The following is a 22,643-nucleotide window of genomic DNA, read 5'->3' on the forward strand; positions in this document are numbered from 1 at the left end:
TTATTTGCAACATTGATGTGCTTGGAAATAGCAAATGCTATGATGTATATTCTGGCAGAATTAAATGTAGAAAAGCATTTACAAAACAGTTTTTGAAATATGAATCTAAATTAAGGGCAGACCTTAATTTTCTACTTTCTAGCATGGGAATTTAGTAAGCTTGGTAATAAATCTTTCCATAAGTATTGAAAAAAAAATTAGTAATTTTTAGAACATATATTTGTGTGTAAACCCTTTAATACTATTATATGAGCATGTGATTATAGCCTTTGGCTTCTTTCAGTTCAAATTACAGTAATTATGATGTAGTTAATTTTAACATTCATATTCTTGTCCCCCAGAACAGCCAGGAAGTGCATACACAGGAAGCATATTTTGTCACATGCACGTTTCCAGCTCCTGTTCCTAATTATATTATGTACAGAGCAGTCTGCAAGCCTGCTAGTTTATATTTGTTGTGCTTCCATATCAACCTGAGTTTGCCACTACTTACAGGTGAGATTTAAGTGGTAGATCCTTAGAAGCTTTACCTGGCCTTCTTTCTGCAGCATGAGACTGCTGAAATTTTTAAAATAAATTTTTAGCATATTTCTCAGTACATCTATCTACAAATGAACAGGAGAATTCATTCCAATAAATAAAGTGTGAAAAACATCACTGCTAACCATATCATGTAGTTCAGTGAAAGCTTGATTACAGGGAAATGTATTTATTCCAAATGGTCCCACTGAATTCATAGTTGCTAACCAGAACTGGAGCATCAGAGACAACAGGAAACCCTCCAGCAAAATACACAATTCTCCATCTATTTCTAGTTGGAAAATGAAATCATTGTGTGAATTTTAGTCTGTGAATTGTTGTGACAATTTCATGTCAAAGCACTGAATCTGAATGCGTAAGAGCCCTGTAAAAAAACAGTTTGGGGATTAATTTGTGTTTGCTGTTGCTTTGGGTGCTAGATTAATACAGCAAAATTTTCTTGGCTTGGTAGATATGATTCTGCAGAGATACAGCTTCTCTCTATCTCCTTTCCTTTCTTTCCTCCTGGGGTTGTTGATGAGACCTGGCCTTTTTGGTCTTTCCCTGGCAGCAGGTGAAACTTGTGAGCTTCCACACATTTCTCTGAGCTTTATTGGTCTTCTGATAGATTCACAATGAAACAAGTTTAATCAAATGTCAGATTTCATTGATTGGGCTGTGCAAAAGTCTTGTACATGAGTAACACAGAAATTGGAAAAAAAAATATTTAGAGAGGTGTGAGTCCATCATCTCATAATTTTTAAACTATTTGACAGAATAATTCCATTGATTATTTGATAATCTGATTTTCAAGGCACTGCTCAATTACCTACTGAATTTCTGTAATATTAAAATATTCTTGTTGTGTTATCAGTAAAACAGTTTTGTATGGATAACAGCTATCTGTGAGAGAGAAGTGCCTCTGAGAAGAATTCCTAGACCATGTAGCTGGAGGTTTAGGTGCTGATTGAGACTGAGCCACTTCTTACTTGTTCCTGACTATTGGTTGACTTGGGAAATGCCTTGGGCTGCAACCTTGTGTCTGTTTTTGTGCTGCTTAGTGAAAAGCAGAGGGGAGGATTGGAGGTTGTGCTGTTTCTTCTTTTTTTCCATAACTACCCTTCTTTCAGGGGGCTTTTGGATATGTACTGCATTAATCATTAGCTGTATGTGACAGTCTCACTGCCTTCCAAGGCTTTGTGAAGAACAACTTGTTCTTGTTGGCTTTGTCAGGAATACACTGCTAGATTAAGTTGATCTTTCAAGTAGAATCCTTTCATATCAGTTGATATAGTGGCCCAGCTCAAACTCTAGTTTTTGTGAAAATATCCTGGTTAATTTTAAACAAATAGCATAGAGAGTAACAAAAATTGTCAAGCTCCAGCTGTATTGCCTGTTGTGGTTTTTTTCTTACAAATTTAGGTGGTATTACTGACACAACTGCACATGTGAAACTGTTTGCTAAACTTTATTCACTCTCTAATCTGGAGGATTATACCATGCTTCTCTTGTGCTTCATGAGGCAGCTTTTGAATAGGATATTTCAGATTTTCCCTCTCTTTGGAGGGGTGCCACCAGGTAAATGAACAAGGAAATACAGATTGCAGATTAGCTGTTTATTTAGGCATTGTTGTATTCATCAAATGAGTGATTCATTATCTAAATGCAATTGAGATACAGGTGACTCTTATCTATTGTCATCTGCAATAAAGGAAAGCTGCTAAAAATTTTCCCCCTCTGTATCTAATAACAATTTTTACACATTTTAATACACATTTATGGCTTACAGTTTCTCTAGCTATACTAGAGGAGTAAAAGAGCAGAAGTGCTGTGCTGAGCCTTGTGCTCCCCAACAAGGAGGGGCACGTTTGCCAATGACACCAGTGTGACCTGGGAATGTTTTCTTGCAGCCTGGAATGCCACCTGCATCCCAGACATCTGGAGCACAGTGGGCAGGAGGTGGACATGTGGGAGAGAGTCCAGAGGAAGGATGGAAAGGTGCTCAGAGTGCTGGAGTGCCTCTCCCATGAAGGCAGACTGAGGGAGAGAAGGCTCTGGGGAGACCTCAGGCTCCTTCCAGTACCTAAAGGGGCTCCAAGAGAGCTGGAGAGGGACTTTTTTACTTATATTATGTTCAGAGCCTATGAATGGCTTTAAATTGACAGAGAGGAGGGTTAGATTGGATCCTAGGATGAAATTGGTCCCTGTGAGGTTGTTGAGGCACTGGCATAGGTTGCCCAGTGTCCTGGTTTAGGACAAATTAGGGGAAATCTCCAAAAGGGAGACCCCCAAAAAACAAACCTCCAACCACCCCTACCCCAATACCAGGTTCGGGAAGGAATTCCTCGGAGGAGCAAAGTGGAAAAACAAAACCTATTTATTATCAAGTAACAAAAGAACACTCCCCAACACAAGAAAAGAAAAGAAACCAGGCAGTGTCGTGGAGGGCGCTGAGCTTCTCTCGCAGACTCCGGGGGGGTCCTGGACGTCTCAGGTCAGGTCCGGAGCCGGTCCAGTATCTTCAGGGGAGGGTAAGAAAGAGGGAACGAAAGAAAAGAAAAAAACAGCGCAGAAAGCAAAAGCAGCAAAACAACTATCAGCTAGGGGCCGAGGCAGGAGCAAGCAAGCAAGCGGCAAGCCAAGCCAAGCAGCCAGAAGCCAAAAGCGAAAGCGCCCGTTGACACTCCCTCCTCTCTTCCCCGCCCTGCCGCGGCAAGACGGCCGGGGGGGGGGGAAGAGAGAAAAGACACAGCTGCCAGACACAACACACGATATTGGGATAAAGGCTGTCACCCCACGACACCCAGGGAAGCTGTGGCTGCATCATCCCCAGAATTGTTCCAGACCAGGTTGTGCAGGACTTGGAGCATCCTGGTCTAATGGAAGGCATCCCTTCCATGGCAGGGAGATTGGAATGAGGTGGGCTTTAGGGTCCTTCCCAACCCAAACCACCCTGTGATTCTAAAACCAACCCTTAGGTTAGAATTTTTGCAATCTACAAGAGGCAATTTTTGTTTAAAGGTCTTTTTTAAAGTGCTACTTTATCATGTTCATGCTTATGACCTTTCAGACTCAGTATGGTAAAAACAATACTGTGTTTCTCAGTTAAAAATGACTTGGCTTTAGAAGAAAGGAAGAAAATAAATTTCTCTGGCCTGTGCACCTGGTACAGTTAATAAATATATTTCTAAATGCCTTGTTTTGTATTCAAAGAGAGATCTTCCTGTAAAGCTCTCTTCACTGGTGTAATATAAATATATTAAAAAAAAGTAGAAGGGTCTTTTACTGTCTCTGCAACACAATGTACAGAAAGCTCCATCTTACAGAAGAGAATTGTCAATCCCTCTAGAGAGCCTAAAGCAAGAAAGCCCAAGTCAAAAAAATATATTAGACATGTCTGCATGACAAAAATCAATAAAATGCAATCTCTTGTGGTTTAATATGAAAATAAACACAAAGAAGAAGTGGCTTTCAGGAAAAATATTGAGCTGCAGGTATAGAATTGAAGATGTCAAGAGAAGACTGAAAGCAGAGGATGTTGTCCAGTTTACTGCAGGACATATTTCAGAACCAAAGCCAGGAATAATAGTGTTGGAGGGTAAGCTGTCTGGCCATGTCTGAAAACCAAAATTCAGTGTGAGAATGTTAGTGATGTGAGTGTGAGTGAGATGAAAAAGCACTCTTCTCATGGGTGCCAAACTTTGGGACATACTGTTAAAACATTTGATTAATTCATGGTTATCTATATTTGGTTAAAATCCTGTGAAAAATAAAATGAGAAAAATATAAAGAATAATATTTACCTATTATAATATAAAGGTATGGTTTTGTTTGGCTAATTTCTTCTCTATTGAATTTATTATTTTCTGTCATTCCTAACTGTAGGTATTACTGGGTATTAATGATGCTTTGATATTTGTGTTGTGCACTGCTGTCAGCAGTGCAGGTACTCTGAAACTTTTTTTTATACTCTGTATTTTTCAGGAAATTAAAAATAAATTTAAAACCATTTCTGAACACTGCAGGTCCTAGTCTTCTTATATCCTCTATGGAAAAAAAATGAAACAAAGCTTTAGCAGTATTTTAAATCCTTAAATTACTTATTTTTTGCATTCAATTCTAACTCCAATTTTATTTTTAAATCAGGGAATAAATAAGGAGACCTTTACTTTTAAGTTCAGTTTTTTGATACTACCAGTAATGTAAAGTAGTTGCAAATTAATGTATTGCAGGGTTTTATTTAAATAGTTAGAGTAGCATAATTTCCATTCTGATTGTACCTGAGGCTCCTATGTACTGTAACTCATTGTAAAGTTGCTGTAAAAAACAATGAAAAAATAATGTGGTTTTTTAACTTTCCCCTGTTTTCCTGGGTTACTAAAACTTGTGTAGGTGGAGCAGCATGGCTCTTAGATTCAGTGAAGCAGTGTTTGTTGGGAAAAAACATTGTTCTAGAAAGCATCTGACAGATGGGAATTATGAAATTCCTGACATAATTATCTATGCCCAAATTCTTGCAATTGTGAAACACATCCCTGTTTTCTCCCCTGCCCTAAGAAATAATGTTGGTTCAGTATCATGTTGACTTTTTCATGAGTGTGTCTTTGTGATTTCCATGTCTTTGTGGGTCTTGCTTATGAAGCATTTAGCTTTAAGTGCTTGATCAAGAAATTTTATTATACTTGGAAACAAATATCTATTCTTAACCACCATCCTGACTCTCAAGAGCAGTACTAAATCTGATATTCCTCATGAAACTGATAGTAACAGTGGTCTTTTGCTTTGTACCCACAGTTGCTTTTCTGCCCTGCACATTCAAAATCCTTTGCCAAGCAAGCTCCTGAAAATAGATCTGTTAAGTTTATTACATTTATTTGGTTGCCTGTCATCTTAATGGCAACAGCAACAGTGGAAAAAAAATTTGTATGAGGCTTACAGCAAGTTTTTAAGTCTATGATAAAGCAGCTTGTTCTAAAGTGTCTGTATGACTAGACACAAGTGAAAATGAGCGTATAATGTCTGACTATCACTCACTCTTGCTGTTGGGGGGACTGAGTCATTCCTTTTAAACTTCCCATTTGTGTGCCTGCACTGCCTTTTCTCTGGTTTTATCCCTTTAAATGATCCAGAAGGTTATCTAACTTCTCCTTGTAATCAGTCCAGTGTGTTGTGAGGGTTAGCACTTTATGTCTGCTAACAAATCACACTTGAAGGCATACTGCATGTTTGTTTGCAGGTGTATTTCTCTGTGACAGCTGTTCTTTAAGACCCTGAGATCTGCCATTAATTTTGAGTAGTCAGAAAGGCATCCATCTAGTCAGCAGTACAAATCATTACTGCTTGTTGATGAGTTTTCATTATTAACATTTCTCAAAGGCAAGGGTGGCTGAAATTTACGGCATCAGTCAGCCATATGAGATGGGGATGTGTCATAAATGCTGCCAGATGTCACTGAGATGAGTTCATGTGCAACAAGCAAATTTTCTTAGGGAGAGCTGTGAGAAGTGCTGTGGTGAATCCCCTTCTCTGAGCCTGTTTCTGTTGCATAAATCTGATGGTATTGTGATTTCTCAGTGCGGAGGCAAAGTGGCCCAAGAGACACTGGAGCTTTAGCAGAGCTGGAGCAAGGTTGTGTGCAGCCAGGTGAAGGCAGGGGGTGATGCATGGCCCACCTTGTGTTATTGCAGGTACAGCCCTGACCTTGCTAGAAATCCCAGCAGGAAGATAATAAATCAAATCCCAAATAGCTTTTGAAAGAAAAATAAACCCTACAGAGATCTCCAGAAAATAACTTTATAGCACTTTTGAGAAGTGGGATTTGAGTCACACCTTTATAAAGATTGATTCATGTGCTGAACTTTGAAGAAACAACCTCAAAAACCAGCCAATTTTAGTGTTTCTTTAAAGAACTAACCAAGACCTGAGACTGCATGAAGAAAGATTAATGTTTAGTTGGCAAAATTATGACCTAAGAGCATAGAGAGTAGGTATTGTCCATTTAATCCCTAGGTTGGCACATACCTTTGTCTTAGCTCATGGTCTGCCCTGCCGTGCTGGGATTTTTTCCAAATGAGGAAATGTGGGCATGGCTAAATTCCAAATATGGTCATGTGGGAGTGGCTAAATTCCAAACATGGTCATGTGGGTGGGGCTGTGCCCAAATATGGTTATGTGGGTGGGGCTATGCTCAAATACAATCATGTGGGTGTGGCTAAATTACAAATATGGTCCTGTGGGTGCAGCTATGCCCAAATAAGGAAACATGGGTGGGGCTATGCCCAAATGTGGCCATGTGGGTGTGGCCAAATTCCCAATAAGGAAATGTGGGCACGGCTGAATTCCAAATATGGTCATGTGGGTGTGACCAAATTCCAATGATGGTCATTTGGGTGTGACTAAATGCCAAACATGGTCAAGTGGGTGGGGCTATGCCCAAATAAGGAAATGTGGGTGTGCTATGCCCAAATAAGGAAACATGGGTGTGGCTAAATTCCAAATATGGTCATGTGGGTGTGGTCAAATTCCAAATAAGGCAGCCTGGGTGTGTCTGAGTTCCAAATCTGGTTGTGTGGGCGGGGCTATGCCCAAATGAGGAAATGTGGGTGTGGCCAAATTTAAATTTAGGAAATGTGGGCGTGGCCAAATACCAAATAAGGTCGTGTGGGCAGGGCTATGCTATTCAGTTTGTCACCTACTTTTCCATTTCTAATATTTTCTCTTTACTTTTTCCATCTCTCCCAACATGTTCTTCTCCCACTTCCCAGCTTGTTTCTGTTCCAACACTATGCTCCCCTCCATTCCTGCATGACCTATCTAATTCTTTTCCTTACTTCTCTGGGCCATTTGCAGCCCTCCCTACAATCTGCCAGAAGGGGAGAGGGATTTGATCTTCTCAAGAGGCAGCATATCCAAGGATCTGCAGTGTACCCATATCACTCTTCTAATGGAGTGAACTTCCTGGAAAAGGCTGAACAGCAGCAACAAAAATCACCATTTATTATAACAAACAAGGGTAATTAACCTCCTAAACTGAGGAAAACTCAAATGACCAGGAAATAAGTACAGGAAAAGCAACCTTCCTCCTACACAAAGGGTGTCTGCAGAGGGCCCTCAGTACAATGTGCAAGCTTACATTTTTGGTGACTTTTATCTTAAAACAATAATAGGTATATTAGCTGCTGTGGAAATACTGTTTTTTTCTGGCAGTTTCAAAACTGAAATGTTTCACAGTAAAACATTTCAGAACTATGGGAAGCTTTGGAAAAAAGCAACCAAATTTCTTTTTAATCTTTGCAAACTGGTCAGTGTTAAAAGTGAATAATAATAACATTAATAATAAATGCTGTTATTTTGCTTTGACAGATATGCAATTTGTGTGCATTACCTTAGTCAAATACATTTTTAGTGGTTGGTAATAATTTTATTTGTATTTTAACAGCTAAACTGTAAAGATAGGATGTAGTTCACATTAATTATGTCTCAGATCAAGCCCCACTTTGGGTAGGAATTGTCAGAATGATGATCACAAATAGAGTCTATGCTTTCTGCCTTAAGTTTCTGTTGGACTCTGGCTGTGCTAGGAACCTGGATATTAATTCCTGAATTACGCCTTGTAGTGATAAAAATGGATTCTGTGCATGTGGCTTTTTTAGAGCCAAGAGTAACCTGCACAATGGAAAGTAAACTGAGAGTCAGATGGAAAAATCCCACAAGTCTCAGGAGGGAGAAGGAGGCAAAATATTGTCAAGAAGTGTGATGGGGTGATTTCTGATTAATTTTTTTTTTTTTGTATTTTCTTTATTTATTACATGAAAAGCAGTACCTTACTAGACCTGGCAACTCAGAATATGATTTTCCAGTAGAAAAAAAGGGCTACATTTACTGAGTATGAGTGAAAAGACCATTGTTAAATTAATCTAATTCTGCACAACATAGAGTTCATTCTCTTTCAGGAGAATTTTAGAAACTGGCTGGATTTCAAGCTATGTTTTAATGCAACTTTTTGGCTGCCTGCCTCCTCAGAAAGTCAAAGGCCTCTGCTCAATAACTGAGTATAAATACAGTCAGAGCAGTAGGTCTTTGTTTCAGTCATGCAGAACCAATTTCTTATTTGATGGTATCACTGTTGCATATTTTTAATTGAAACTGTTTTGAGAAGTACTGATGTAAATCCTCATTATTATTCTGTTTTCCCCCTGTAAGATTATGGTGCTGTCTGACTTTGTTTGATATTGCTGTGATCACCAGCACTTACATTCAAACATAGACATATCCCCAAATTTGGGAATTGGGATAAGAACTACCTTTCAGTGATTAAAACCAGAGTGCCAGAGAGTACCAGTGTATTCATTAGCCTGTTAATGAAATGCTTCTGCTAATGCCAGTTGTTATAAAGATTTAATAGGTTTAACATGGGGCTGTGGCACAACCCCAGCAGCCCTCAGTGCTCTTACTGAATCTAAATATTCATCTTGGTAAATATGCCTGATGTTTATTCCATAGTGATGATTGCCTCTGCTGCCCAACAAAGAGAGGGGAACCTCTACTGTACATTAAACACACCCTTCAAAACAACATTCTCAAAATAACAAGCATTCCTTGAAAATCTGCTTTTCTTCCTTCTCAAAAGTAACAGTTCCCATTAATAAGGTATCTCTTTTAGAAATACATTCTTTTAATCAGCAATTCTTTCTATCAGTGGCTCTTTTACAGAGAGTTAGATGCTGAAAAAAGGTGTGAGCGTAGTTGAATTGTAAGTTACAAAAAGTGAAATAACTCATACTGTGTCTGTAAAGTTTGTGTGTGGAAAATTCTTCCTTCTGCCCCCCCAACTGGTACCTGACTCCCAGGAGGAGGGTGGAAGTCCTAAATATTCAGTTTAGAAAATTAATGCAGTCTTAGAGAGCGGAAAGTTTCTTTTTCCAGCAAGGGTCAGATTTTGAAATCCATCCATGGCTTTTGCTCGGCCTTGCATTTGAAATGGTTATCTGAGGTTTATCTTGGTGACCTCTTCCAGCCTCTTCAATCTTTCAGGTATCTCGGGAAGAATTTCAAATGCAGCTCTGCAATACCCTTGCCATTCAGGGACATATGACTTTTTCTGTTCCTGTTTTTAAAGGATGATGCTGAAGCAAAGGCAAGACCAAAGGATGCAAGCTGTTTGCTGAGTGTCAGTATTTGGAGGATATTTTTTTCTGGTCTGTGTGTTTTCAGACAGCCCTTGAGGGGCTTGGGGGATGGATGTGTTCTGTGACCTGTCCCAGTGAGAATCCCAGCACACTGAACACTTTCCCCCTTTTTTAAAGTTGGGATTGGACTAGATGGGTTAATTTTTCTTCATCTACAGCTAAAATAAGTCTGGTCCTCAACTGATTCATAGCTCTTTTCTATACTGTTGTGATCTATCAGGTCTGTAATTTATGAGATAAGGTGATAGAAATTAGTAGCAACATTTAGCACAAGTGATGCTTTAATATCAAAACATCTCACTTCCTTTGGTCCTCAGTGCCTGCCACACAGTTGGTGTTTTGTCTTCTTTGATTTTGACACATAGCAAACCTGGAATTTTAGAACTGATGCAAGGTTATAAGTAGTTGAGTTTCATGTTCATCTTCCTTTCACCTTTCTTTTTAAACTGATCTTACTGGGTCTGCTCAGGGCAGATCTGGTTATTCCCTCTACTTTTTAATGCTTATATGGTGGGTAATGTGATTTTGTCACCTCCTACTTCTTGCTCTTTACTCCATAAATATAATTTAAGCTATGAAAATACACCTGTAGCACTTTGCCATCCTAGTCACTTCAAATAGATGACAGTTCCTGAAGGAAAAGTAAATTTCTAGGTTTTCTGTATGCTGACTGAGTAGTTAAATATTTGAACACTCTCAATATTTAATCAATTAGATTTTTCAAAGGCACACAAAAAACCTGGCAATCCTTTTGTTTGTTTATTAGTAGTAGGCTCAGGTAGGGTGATTATATGTTGTGTCACTAACAGTCTGAAAGGAATATTTGGGAAGACTCTGAAATGTAAATTTGGTGAGCAGCCTACCAAGAGGGAACAAAGACAAGGATTATAGGAAAGAATTTGCAGGCAAAGGCAAATTAAAGGGACTTTGTTTTACTCATTAGTTTCTGTTCCTTCAGGAGATGGGCTATAAATCACCTGAAAAAGCTGGAGTGCCCACTTGCAGGCTCTGTGCACCTGAAACTGTGTTGAGTTTTGCCCTCACTTCTTCCTCAAATACCAAACTAATAGCGGAGGAAAACTCATATGACCAGGAAATAGGTACAGGAAAAGCAACCTTCCTCCTACACAAAGGGCCTCTGCAGAGGGCCCTCAGTACCAGCCAAGAGTCAATCCTCCACTGTCTTTGAGGGGAGCAAACTCTGTTCCCAAGGTCTTGGAAGTGTTCCTGAGAGCGGAGGAGCTGCTTCAGGCCCATCCCTGCTGTGTCCCAGCTCTCTCTTGTTTTCTCTCCTTGCTGCTACAGGCACCAGAGCCTGGATCTCACTCAAACACACACAAGGGAATAAGCATCTCCCTCCTTCCTTGAGTAAGTCTCCTCTGAAAAATCTTAAATAAATTGGTTGGCAAATATTTCCCTTCTGACAAATATCCCTGGATATTCCCTCTCCCTGATTAATTGTTAATAATGTCCAGTGGAGGAAGGAATAGAATTAGGTGGGTCATGCAGGAATGGAGGGAAGCATAGTGTTGGAACAGAGACAAGCTGGGAGGTGGGGGAAGAACATGCTGGGAGAGATGGAAAAAGTAAAGAGAAAGTATTAGAAATGGAAGAGGAAAGGTAGGTGACAAGCTGGATGGACAGATAATAATTCCCTGGATATTCCCTCTCCCTGATTAATTGTTAATGGAAAATAATTTCCTTAATCCTCCTCTCCTGTGAGGGCATGACTTACCTGCAGCATACATGAAGGGTTTACCCAATGGAGGACTGTGTTACTATTTTGTTTAAAGGAATAAGTTTAGATGTTTCTTCACTCAACTTTAAAGTTTGGGCTATATCAGCTGAAAATATGACTTAGGTGTTTTTATATCTTATTTTATTGTTTTCATTTTTAGTGGATAGTACACCAAATAATTTCTCTTTGATCTCCATTTGAATGTTTTCAGAATTTATAAAGCAGCCTTTAATCTGTCCAGTAAATGTTAACTTTTTACCTTTGCCTACTGCTTTCTTATGAAATTGTATAGAAAAGGTAATTCAGACAAAATAAAATGATTCATTTCAGACAAAATATAAAAAAATAGAGAAATTGGGCTTGTGGTGGTTTGGTTTGGGTTTTTTTTGTTTTTTTCACCTTGACAAATCCTTAAATACTTCGTGCAAGTTCCTAGTTAAAAATACAGCTTCTGTGTAATTTCTTTAGACTCTGGGAGTCTTAGTGCATATTGAGATATTGAGACTTAAGTGACTTTGTTTAAACTTCAAAAACTAAAAGTAGGAGTTTTGTCTTTCATTGCTTCCTGCAAAATCAAGTCAGGTGCAAACTGTGCCATGTTCTTCTCTTTGATTTTTCTCATCTGTGACAGAGATTTCTGGTACAAAGGATCAAAAGTCAGCCCTACTCTTTGAAAAATGAGGAAATTCAGAGTTGTAAAAGTAACATGAGAACTAAAGATGACTGAGTTTTTAAATAGTTAGCATTTCTTAATTTTCTTTTTCCCCCTTTCCCCCCATTTAAATGTATCAAAACATTGAAGTAAAAAGAGAATTTGAGATGAAAGGTTAAAGATGATTCAGGCCCCATCAATGTTTGCCCTTTTTTTCTTCTTTAAAAAGTATTTTACCTTATTGTAGGCACTAAAACATAGAATGTACCAGCCAAAAATAATGAGATGTTTCAATCCTGTAGATTTTTGCTTGATGTCAGAAAATGGAATTTTTTTAATGTTTAGGGGGCATAACACTTGGAACAATTTCATGTTTCAGAAGTGACAAGCCTACATGGCTGTATTATGTGGTATTTTGCTTTGGTCCACTATGAGTTGAAATATCATCTGCAAAGTATTGTATAAGAGTTTTCATTACCATGTTCTGTTCTGCTGCACCATAAAACCCCTGAACTGAATTAAATCCAGCAGGTCCTCAAGCAGACAAACTGTCAGTGAAGAGTCTCCAACAGATTGTAATAGAAATTAAAGGACACTCTTCAAATGCTGATCACTATTTTTTCATAAAGGCTCTGAAATGAGAGTGCACCCCATCCCAGGCAGAGCATTTCATGGTATTGGAGCCTTCATTTTCACTGTCTTGGTTTCCAAAAGGCCAATCTCCAAATTCACATCTCTCCCTGGGGCTCAGGAGTTGAACACTATGAAGTCTGGGTCTCCCTTTAAAAAGGTTTGCTTCCAAATAGGTGTTGTTAGGTAGGTGCTGTTCCCAGAATCTTAAAGTCAGAGTTGAGTGTAAGATAGAATAGGTGACAAACAAAGGGTCACTTGCTGTTCTGCCACCTGCTTTTATCAGCATTAAATGCCTGCCAAAAACCAGTCTCCTGACTGGAATGTGAGAGAAGAAGAGGAATCCATTCAGCTTTTTAAAGTTTGCTACAATAGCGTGTACTGGGTACAAAGCACCTTCTACTTGAGGACTGAACCTCATACTTTGATTGTACTAACTCACAAATACTCCATTGTGGCAGGTGAGTATTGTTTCTTACAGATAATGTTGCTGAGACAGACAAATAACATGTCTCTAAGTAATGCTAGACCTAGAAATAAAACGTGGTCTTTATTTATTGTGAAGAAATTAGGGAGTAAATTGCAAATTACTGTTTGCCTCTCTCTGCAACTGCTACTGCCTAGCAACAGTTGCCAGGTAGGATAAACATAATTAACTGTAAAAAGTTTAATGTGTAAAAGACATTAGGAGTGCTGATACGCAGTCTTGAGGTCTCTGTGTATTATTTTAAAATATATGATCTGGCTTTGCCTTTTGGGTCTAAGCACAGTCCCAGCCTTGCCCATGGTGCAAGTATGCATGTGTGTGCACTCCTGTGGATATAATGAAATGTGGATTGCAGGGATGCAGTGATTAATTTTAGTAGAGAGATGCTTCTGCTGTCAGAATAAAAATTAGAAATCTTGCACGCTATATACAGAAGCTTCTCAGGAAATCATTCAAGCCCTCTCTTCCTATCAGGCTGGGGAATATGCCTCTTAATTTCCCCTGACAGAAAATACATCACCTCATCAGCAGCCCTAGAAAATGACAAAACATCCCTGCCAGAAAAGACTGTTTGCCAAATGCTTCTGTTGCCACTGCAGGAAGTGGGGCGGGCAGGGAGGAGTGTGTCAGAAATTCCATGGAAGGAAAATTATTTCCCTTACTGCCTGTCCAGTTCCACTGTTGCTCCTTGCATTGTCACAAAATGTTCATCTCGTTGTCAAGGTGAGACCCTTGAAGAATTCATCTGGGCCAGAGGGTACTCAAACATTTAATTGTGAAAGAATAATTGATACTCCTGAATCTGGATAGTGTGAAATTCCCTTAGAGTGTTTCAGCCCAGGCAAACATCTTGATGCAAAATCCATACCTGCAAGATCTCTTACATATTTCAGTGCTCAGTCACATACTGTACTGTGTGCATTAACCTGTAACAGTGATTATTTCCACTGAAGTTACTGTACAGTTTCATAAAGGTGCTGTAGCACCACTAATAGCAAAATCTGAAATATTTATTGAAATATTTGCTACTGCACTTTGGCTTAAATGAATGAGGTATTGTAAATAAACCTCAAAATTCTGTTGAACCTTGCTTTGCTGAATCTCACACAATTATGTTCAGAGTCTGTATATCAAATAGTACATTAGGACAGAGGATTTTTATAGGGAGTTATTGCAACATTTATCATTACTTCAGTGTATTTGTGTTGCTGAGCTGCTTCTAGTTCATCTCTTTAGGAACCAAAATTATGATGGGATAAGGATGTTTTATTGTCACTCTGTATATCTGTGGGGCTTTTGCACCAATATATTTTCCCTGCATTAAAGTAATAAGTCAGAATGTTGAAGATCAGTGGGGGGGGGGTATGTGTATTTATTTATTTATTAATTTATAATAAGCACACTATCTCTGGTAAATATACTAATAGTGTATTTTATATAAATATAGGACAGTGGACTGGCTTCCTATCACACTGAATTTTCAGTCGTGTAGAGAACTGCACAATTCACCTCGCTGCAAGGATGTGTCAGTTTCTTATGTTACAAAGATAATTTTCAAGCTGCGAAGTAGGCGGGAACTAGTGCTGTCATGTTTGCATTAAGTGGATAGCCTGAAACTCAAACCTGCAGTTTTGAATGTCTCTTTCTCATTTTGGTGGGCATTAGACTGTGGGCATGTAGAGGAGTAGAACCCATTGAAATAAGTGAGTTTTTGAAGTGATGATGAAATTTGTGGCTGGAGCATTTTCTGTCATGTAGATGGATGGGCATTTGTTGTGTGATGGAAATGGTCTTTGTACTTTATTTGTGAGATAGGCTAATCTGCTAATCATTTGGCTAAAAGAGGAGCCAGGGGACCACTGGGAAAGTGTGGGGCACAGAAATGTTCTAGCAGGCCTGAGGTTTGTCACTGGCCCCATAGAGATGCCATCTGCAGTAACTGATTAGTGCTTTATAACACACCTCTGCAGGTTAAAAAATCCTTCCAAGTGACATGCATGTATAAATAGGTATATTCTATACACACAGGCATATTACAAACATATTCACTTTATATATGTATGTTAAGTTCAGCACACTGACATTCTGGTGGCTTTTATTTTGTACAAAGTATGCAGATCCCCATTTCTTGACCAGCAATAAACTCATGATTTTCATATAGGTACATGTTATGACTTTGAACCTTGCAGAGCAAAGTTTACTGGCTGAGACCCTTGTCTTGCACATTAAATTCATGACTCTAGTAATAGACTTTGGTTTGGTTTCAGACATATGTGCGTAGTATTAATTTGAGAGTTAAGAAATGTTAAAGCAATGTGAGTAGTTATTTCTGTTTGAAACGTTCAACAAAACACATTGGTTTTATGAAATACAACTGGTTTTCTCCTAAGATACACCCAGAAGCTTAGGAAAACAGCTTGCTCATCCCAAAGTTATGTAGAATTAGTCCCCAAATTCCTGTTCAGATGGAACTTAATTTAGATAAGGAAATCTTTCCTGATTTAAGACCTTACTTTGACTCCACAGAGTAGGTCTGAGGATGCTGTAGTGGTAGGTTCTTTGTGCAAATTGGTTTTTAATAGACACTATTTTAAAATTCTGTAATGGAAGTATTTATTTGCAAACAAATATAAAAAACAATCTCTCTATGGCCAGGAGAGGATTGTGGTGGTAGCTGTTTTACTTTGTTTGTTCCTGATAGTGTCATGATGCAGTACTATTTAATAAAATGCAATTTCTGCAGATGTGGGATTTTGAAGTCCTTGAAAATATTTGCACTTAGAATAATTTATGGGTGAAGAAGAGAATATTGCAGTGAAAATAAGTCCCCAGGCCATTATAATACAAAGCTGTTTGGTTGTGTACTGTTTGTCCTGCCAGTGTGAAGAAGCAGGCAGACTGAGAAGAATATGGTTGGAGAAACTTGAGGAATATAATTGGGACATGCTGGAAAGATTGATGGAGAGCAGACATCTCTTCAATGTCCTCTGGTGCCCCACATCACTTTTATCATTTTAAGGTGTCTAGACATTTCTTTAAAATTGTTGAAGCTGGAGTTGAACCAGAGAGTGGGAATAAATCATTTGTATTGCAGAATTCCTCTGTATTTTAAAGCTGCTTACATTCAATGTTAATAATGGAGCTCCTCATTTAAATCAGTGTATGTCTGCTCCCTGTAACCAGCTGTAAATTCTCCACAGTCCTGTATGTGCTGACAGACTAGAAAATGATGCATCTTTTTTACCGGTTCAATATCATCAAACAGCCTGGGGAATTAATGCAGGAGGCAATTTTACAGAGGGATTTACCTGCAAAACAACTCCAGCAATTCCAGTGGGAGGTTGCATTATTCTATCTCATGATGTGAGTGCTGGGGAAAAAATGGGTTTGATTTACCTTCAAGTGCAAACACAATTTATGGGGAGAGGACTTGCTTTCTCCTGCATTGTTCCCAGTGGCTTAGCAGACCAAGTTCAGTGGTACTTGTTACCTGCTCTTGAGTCTTTTGTGTGTTTTCCAGACATAGCTGGCTTTAATTAGTTCAAGCATTTTATTTATTGGTATACAAAAAGGGGAGGCAGTTGCCTCCCTCCTTTCTCTCTTTCTCTCTTTCTCTTTCTCTCTCTCCCTGCCCCCCTTCCCCCATAGGATGGAAAAAGAAATGAGGAGATAGCTTTGAACACCTCTCTAGAAGAACTAAAAGTAGAGATCTGAATAGTTGTTTTTAGCATTTGTGCCATTGCCTTTTTCTCATTTTCAGTGTGATCAAGCAGGATTTTGCCTGCATGTGTGAATCCTCTTCAGAAGTTGAAGCTGTCAGCTCCCAGTGTGGACACATGTTTGAATGGCATTGAGCTGCAGCTGAGTTACAAGAAGTGGTAGTTCAGGGCACAACAAAAGCTTCAGATCAGGTGTTGGCTGTAGCCCAGCAATGAATCTCCCAGAGCATGACTTCAGTGATAGTTCTAAGATCCAATGATCTTACATTTATGATAGAATATAACCAAACAATTTAAACTACCATAATGTACTACCAAATTACACTACCGTGTTGGAGACCACAGATTTTAAGAGACTAAATGCAGTTTATTTAAGATACATTTTTCTGCAGAAATTGTTCTTACTTACTATATGATACTATCACATCACATTTGGATTGCGAATTTTTGATATTTCTGTGGGCAAACAGTGACAGTCCAATTCCTAAATTTTCTTTCAGTCACTCTCTGATGACAAAATGCATCTTTATCTTAGCACTACTACAGAGCAGATCACAATAACCTCAGTAGAAATGTAGAATGTGATATTTACTAATAACTTGTAGTGTAGTGTTGCTTTGATATTTTAAGATTTTCTAAGCCTTCTGATGTTTACATTCTTGTAGCAAACTTTCTCACACACTTTCTGTAAATCACTTATTGTTTTGCATTCTTTTATGGGAGAAGAGAAATTTAATGGACTGTTAGTTTGTCCAGTGTCATTGGAGATGTGGCACTTTCACCCTCCAATCACTGTCACTTTGAGAAAACTATAAATGTTAGAGTAAGAAAACAAACTTCTCTTTTTTCTTCACCTTGAGAGCAGCGGTGTGTGCGCTCATGTTGTTTCATGTACTGTAGTGGCAGTGTAGCTCATGAATATTTGGCAGTTTCTTCTTCTTCCTAGTTGCTTTTTAAACAGAATTTTCTCATTTGAGCTTGTCACTTGTGATGCTGATTCATCCTTTAATGTCTTCCAGGTTGCCACTTTAGAATTCCCTCCAAAGAAGCTCTTTGGGAACAAGGATGAGCGAGTGATTGCAGAACGAAGGTGTCACTTAGAGGTAATACCAATTTTTTACAGGCTTCTGCTGTGTGTTTGGGAGGAGTACTCCCTGCTGCACCAACAGAAGCCATTCCCACATGATCAACACTAAATAGCCTGTTTGTGAGTATCAAGTTACTTGCTGCCTCGTTTAACACAGGAGATGGCAGCAGTACATTGCAAAGTAAGGAAACATCTCTTAAAAAATAAATTACTCCTAATCTAGAAAAAAAAAAGGAACTCTTAGAGATGTTCATAGGAGATGGATTTATTTAAGGGGGAAAGGTGGTGGGTGAGGTAAGTGTTCACTGTAGACAGCTGGTGTCTGTGCAAGACAAGATTAAAAAAAAATTGCTGCTATTTTAAATGCAGTCTGTTAGTTGGAGATTTACCATTTTATTATAGTATATCCAAATATCCAAATATCTCATGACAGAACTAAAGCAATCTAGGCATCTTTGAGTTTTATTTTGTAACCCAGCTTTGTGAATGTACTCTTTTTCTTTCAATGAATTAAAAAAAAATTGATTTTATTGTGGACAAGGTTATTGAGTTGGAGGGTTTGAGTTATTTTGGTAGTTCTACAGTGCTGTGTGGATAGCATGATTTTAAACACATTAGGTCTTTTTATTTCTATGTTAATGCATGTTTTACTGCAGCCCAGGGGAAGGAGATGGGGTTTTGGGGAAGAGGCATTATCAAAGACTAAGCTGTACACCCTGTAACGATATTGCAGAAACATGGGGATTACTTGATCATGGAAGTCATTAAGAATTATATTCTTTGTGGAGCTAAAATAGCATTAGGTAGAGCTTTAGAGAAATTAATATAAAAGTAGATTGCTTACAACTGGGATCTTTTCTTAGGTGGTTTGAATTTTTTCTACAAAGAAAAGGACTTCACCTTTTCTTTGAAAACATCCTCCCCCTGACCTCTGATGTCAGGCTGTCTGACATGAAGCACAAAATGAATTTTTTTTTCTTTCACATCCTCAATACATACCATAAAGGCATGCCCATATTCCAGTCTAGTACTCAATTTGCATCTTTTTTGCCAGTAAAAAATTAATCTCTTAATCTTTCTGACCTTTCATTGGTTTGCTAAGAGATTTTATTGTAATGATTTTAATGGTAAAACTGCTGTGTATAGCAATGCTTTGATCACGGCCATGTAGTACTCTTGTATTTGTGGGGTTCCCCAGATGGAGGAAGGAATGATGAGTCTGACTCCATGTTCTTGGAAGGCTAATTTATTATTTTAAGATACTATATTATATAAAAGAATACTATACTAAACTATACTGAAGAATACAGAAAGGATATTTAATACTTACAGAAGGCTAAAAGATAATAATGAAAACTCGTGACTCTTTCCAGAGCCCTGACACAGCTTCGCCCTGATTGACCAAAGAGTCAAAACAATTGACACCAGAAACCAATGAAACAATCTCCAAACACATTCCAAAGCAGCAAAACACAAGAGAAGCAAATGAGAGAATATTGTTTTCCTTTTTCTCAGAGGCTTCCCTGCTTCCCAGGAGAAGCATCCTGGGCAAGAGGATTTTTCAGAAAATATGACTGTGACACTTTATAGCCAGGTTTTAGTTTAAAATTATATTGTATCTATTTTAACTAAATTAGGTTTTAAAACTTTATTACGTATATATTTTGCAAGCATAAGAATAGATGGCAACTGTTCACATGAATATGTTTTGCTGTGTGCCCCTTGGCCATTCCACTGAGTAGTCACAGTGGTGAAGAACTGAAAATCCCCTGTGGCTCAGGGCAAGCCAGATAAAGAGGATGAGGAGCCAAGCAAATGTTACTATCCTTGCCATGAGGAATTGAATGCAACAGGCTGATCAAAACCTCCTGATGTCTAGATCTCTAATCACAGTGTTTTCTTTTCACTGTATATTTTGCAATGGTTCGCTCTGGCTTTGCCCATGGCCAGAGAGCTCGCTCAGCTGCAGCCTCCTTGGTGAAGAGTGAGAGAAACCACCTAAGCAGGGATGGTTTCCAAAGTCATGTAATGCTTTGAAGGCTCAAAGAATGTCTTGAGTTGTGCTGTGAAAGTGGCAGTCATGCCACAATAGTGGCAGATGGCCCAGGCACCAGCTCTGTTTCAAAATACTGGCTGTTCATGCCTTGTGGCCTTCAGTCTGGTGTGAGCCCTGAGTGTGCATCAGGGGGTAACTGGGGAGTGGTAAATTAAACTGGAGGGATTGTCTTTGTGTGGAACTTGGATCCTTGGCTTTTGGGAATTTGGGCAGGTGGAAAGTGAGAGTGTTAGACCTTGGTATCAAGTAGAATCATGGCTTGTATTCAGTTGACTTTCACACCTGATCCTGTTCCTTGATTTGCTGAAAACCCTTTGCAATCTGTTTCCAGCTTCACAGCTCATGTGTTGGTACAGCTGTAGGAGGATATGAAAGCTTGTTTGGTTGTTCCACTTGCTTAGTCAAGAGCTAATGGCTAATTCAGCATTTTTAGAAAAAGCAAAGTACAGCTAGCAGACCAATTTTATTGAGCTAATTTTATTGACTGAAAATAAATGATAGCCTGAAATACCAGTCTAGTAAGTGTTCTGAGCAAATATTTTTTGATGTAAGATTATTAGTAGAGCAGTCATCCTAGTGGTGGTGATAAAGAAATTGCTCTGCTCTTCTTTACACATTTTTTACATTAGGTATTCATGAATCTTAAATAGGCTGGAACTCCATATCATTTTTTCTGAACTTCTTTCATTGAAATAGCTTTGGGTAGTTCAGTGCTTCCCACAGGTCATCTCTTAGCAACTGCAGTTCCTTGTGCCTAATCAGATTTCTCCCTTTGCAAGACAGTTTAGGAAGAATTTAGTTTTTCCTACATATCATCTCTAGGATTCTTGCCACAATAGAAGTACTGAGAAGAGCAGTGGGTTTTTGGTACCTTTCTAGACAACTAGAATCAGGGGGACTGGCTGTTGTGGGGTTTGTTTTGTTTGAAGATTGAGATGTAGTGCTACCATATTTCAGCCTGGGTTTAGAAGTGGGCCTATTTAATCATAATGGACGTGAAATCACTTGGAGTAAAAGAATCCAGAGAGCCCTAAATTATAAGGATTGTGATTTTTAAGTAAGCTCAAGGTTTGTGTATAACATTAAGTTCTTTTATATTTCCTAGCTGGTACAAATGCTAACTAACTGAAAGCTTCACGTTGCCTTGTTTGTAGGAAAGCACATTACATGAAGTATTTTTGTGTGAGATGAACCTGAGAACTCAGCTTTGATCTCCAGCATGATATGTAGTTGCACTGTAAACACTTTTGCTTTGGTGTTTGTTGGTATAATATCAAGTCTTTTGAACTGTCTTTGACATTACCATAGAGCTTTGGAAAATAATGTGCAAGTTTTTACCTATACATCTTAAGAGAAAACATCTACATAGTATTTAAAATTATCTACCCAAAATACCCTATTGCAATCTATTAATTTAGCTCTTCATCAGGGACCTGTTGCAGGGCAAAATTCTAAATTTATTGTTTTGCAGTTTAAAGACTGTAATTTCACTTTAGAGCCAACCTTGGTTGTTTAAATTTGCCTTAAGTGACATAGCCAAGAATTCTTCTGAGTAAAGTTAATGAGCAGAAGTTATTTTGTATCTACCCTTTCTTGCAAATAGAAATTAGTAGGTAAGAGTATAGGATCCTTTTTTAAAGTGAATTCAGATGATGCATATTCATTTTTTCGTATTTTTTTAAGGAAAAGCTTTGTAAAGGAAATACTTGCCACAAGAGTCAGTGAATGTATCTATTCCTGTTTTAACTGCAAAGTATCTTTAGTTCCTTGGTGAATTGCTCTTGGGATCTTTGCTGGTCAGAATGACTTTGAGATACGTACTAGCTTTTCTTTCTTAGCCTGGTAGTCAAAGGAGGAGTCAGGATTCTTTGGTTGTAATTTTCAAGGTTGTTTATTGTTTCTTATCTATAACATTCTTTCTGTGGCCTGCTGAGGTCTGTTCAGCAGGTCAGACAGAGGTACACTGACTGCCTTTTATATTAAAAGCTACGTGTACACTATTTACAATAACTTCCCAATACCTATCACCTATGTTAGACAGTGAGTTTCTACTTTAAACCAATCTAAAAGTGCCAACATCACCTAGAAGATGGAGGCTAGGAAAAAGAAAGAAGAAGGACACAGCACCCCCAGATTCTTCTGTCTTGGGACCTTGAGCCCCCATTCTAAAACCTCAAAAATTTACTTTTCACCCTTTGACAAACTAACTATTATTCTACTTAAACTCTCTTGACTTGTAATTCTTCATATAGAGGTGGTAATTTGCTCCATGGGTCAAAATCAAAGTCACTGGTGTCTTGGGCTCTTTGCCAAGGTCTCTGAGCCCCCAGGCAGGGGCTCGAGCCATCCAGGACAACCAGAGAAATGTCCTGCGTTCTGACAAGTTGCTAGGTCTGTGGATGACACTAAAAAGAAATTTTCCTGAAATCCCAGCTTCTATGGATACTGTGTTTCTGTATCAGACAATTCCCCTGACTATTCTTTTTTCTTCTTCTCTTAGACTCATGCTTTTCTGTAGTAATGAAGATTATTTTTAGGCCTGTTTTCCCATTGTGCAGCCAGAGAAG

General features: G+C 38.5%; 1 protein-coding gene across 1 annotated transcript in view; it reads left to right on the top strand.

Annotated features, from left to right (window-relative positions):
* KIF16B (kinesin family member 16B) overlaps window positions 1-22,643 on the top strand; it is a 141,240-nt gene that overhangs the window by 106,423 nt on the left and 12,174 nt on the right. Inside the window, exon 25 of the mRNA XM_058801365.1 lies at window positions 17,953-18,036. Coding sequence (XP_058657348.1) covers window positions 17,953-18,036 — 84 coding nt within the window. The remainder of the gene's footprint in view (window positions 1-17,952; window positions 18,037-22,643) is intronic.

Source organism: Ammospiza caudacuta, chromosome 3 (genome assembly GCF_027887145.1).
Source record: "Ammospiza caudacuta isolate bAmmCau1 chromosome 3, bAmmCau1.pri, whole genome shotgun sequence".
Lineage (NCBI taxonomy): Eukaryota > Metazoa > Chordata > Aves > Passeriformes > Passerellidae > Ammospiza > Ammospiza caudacuta.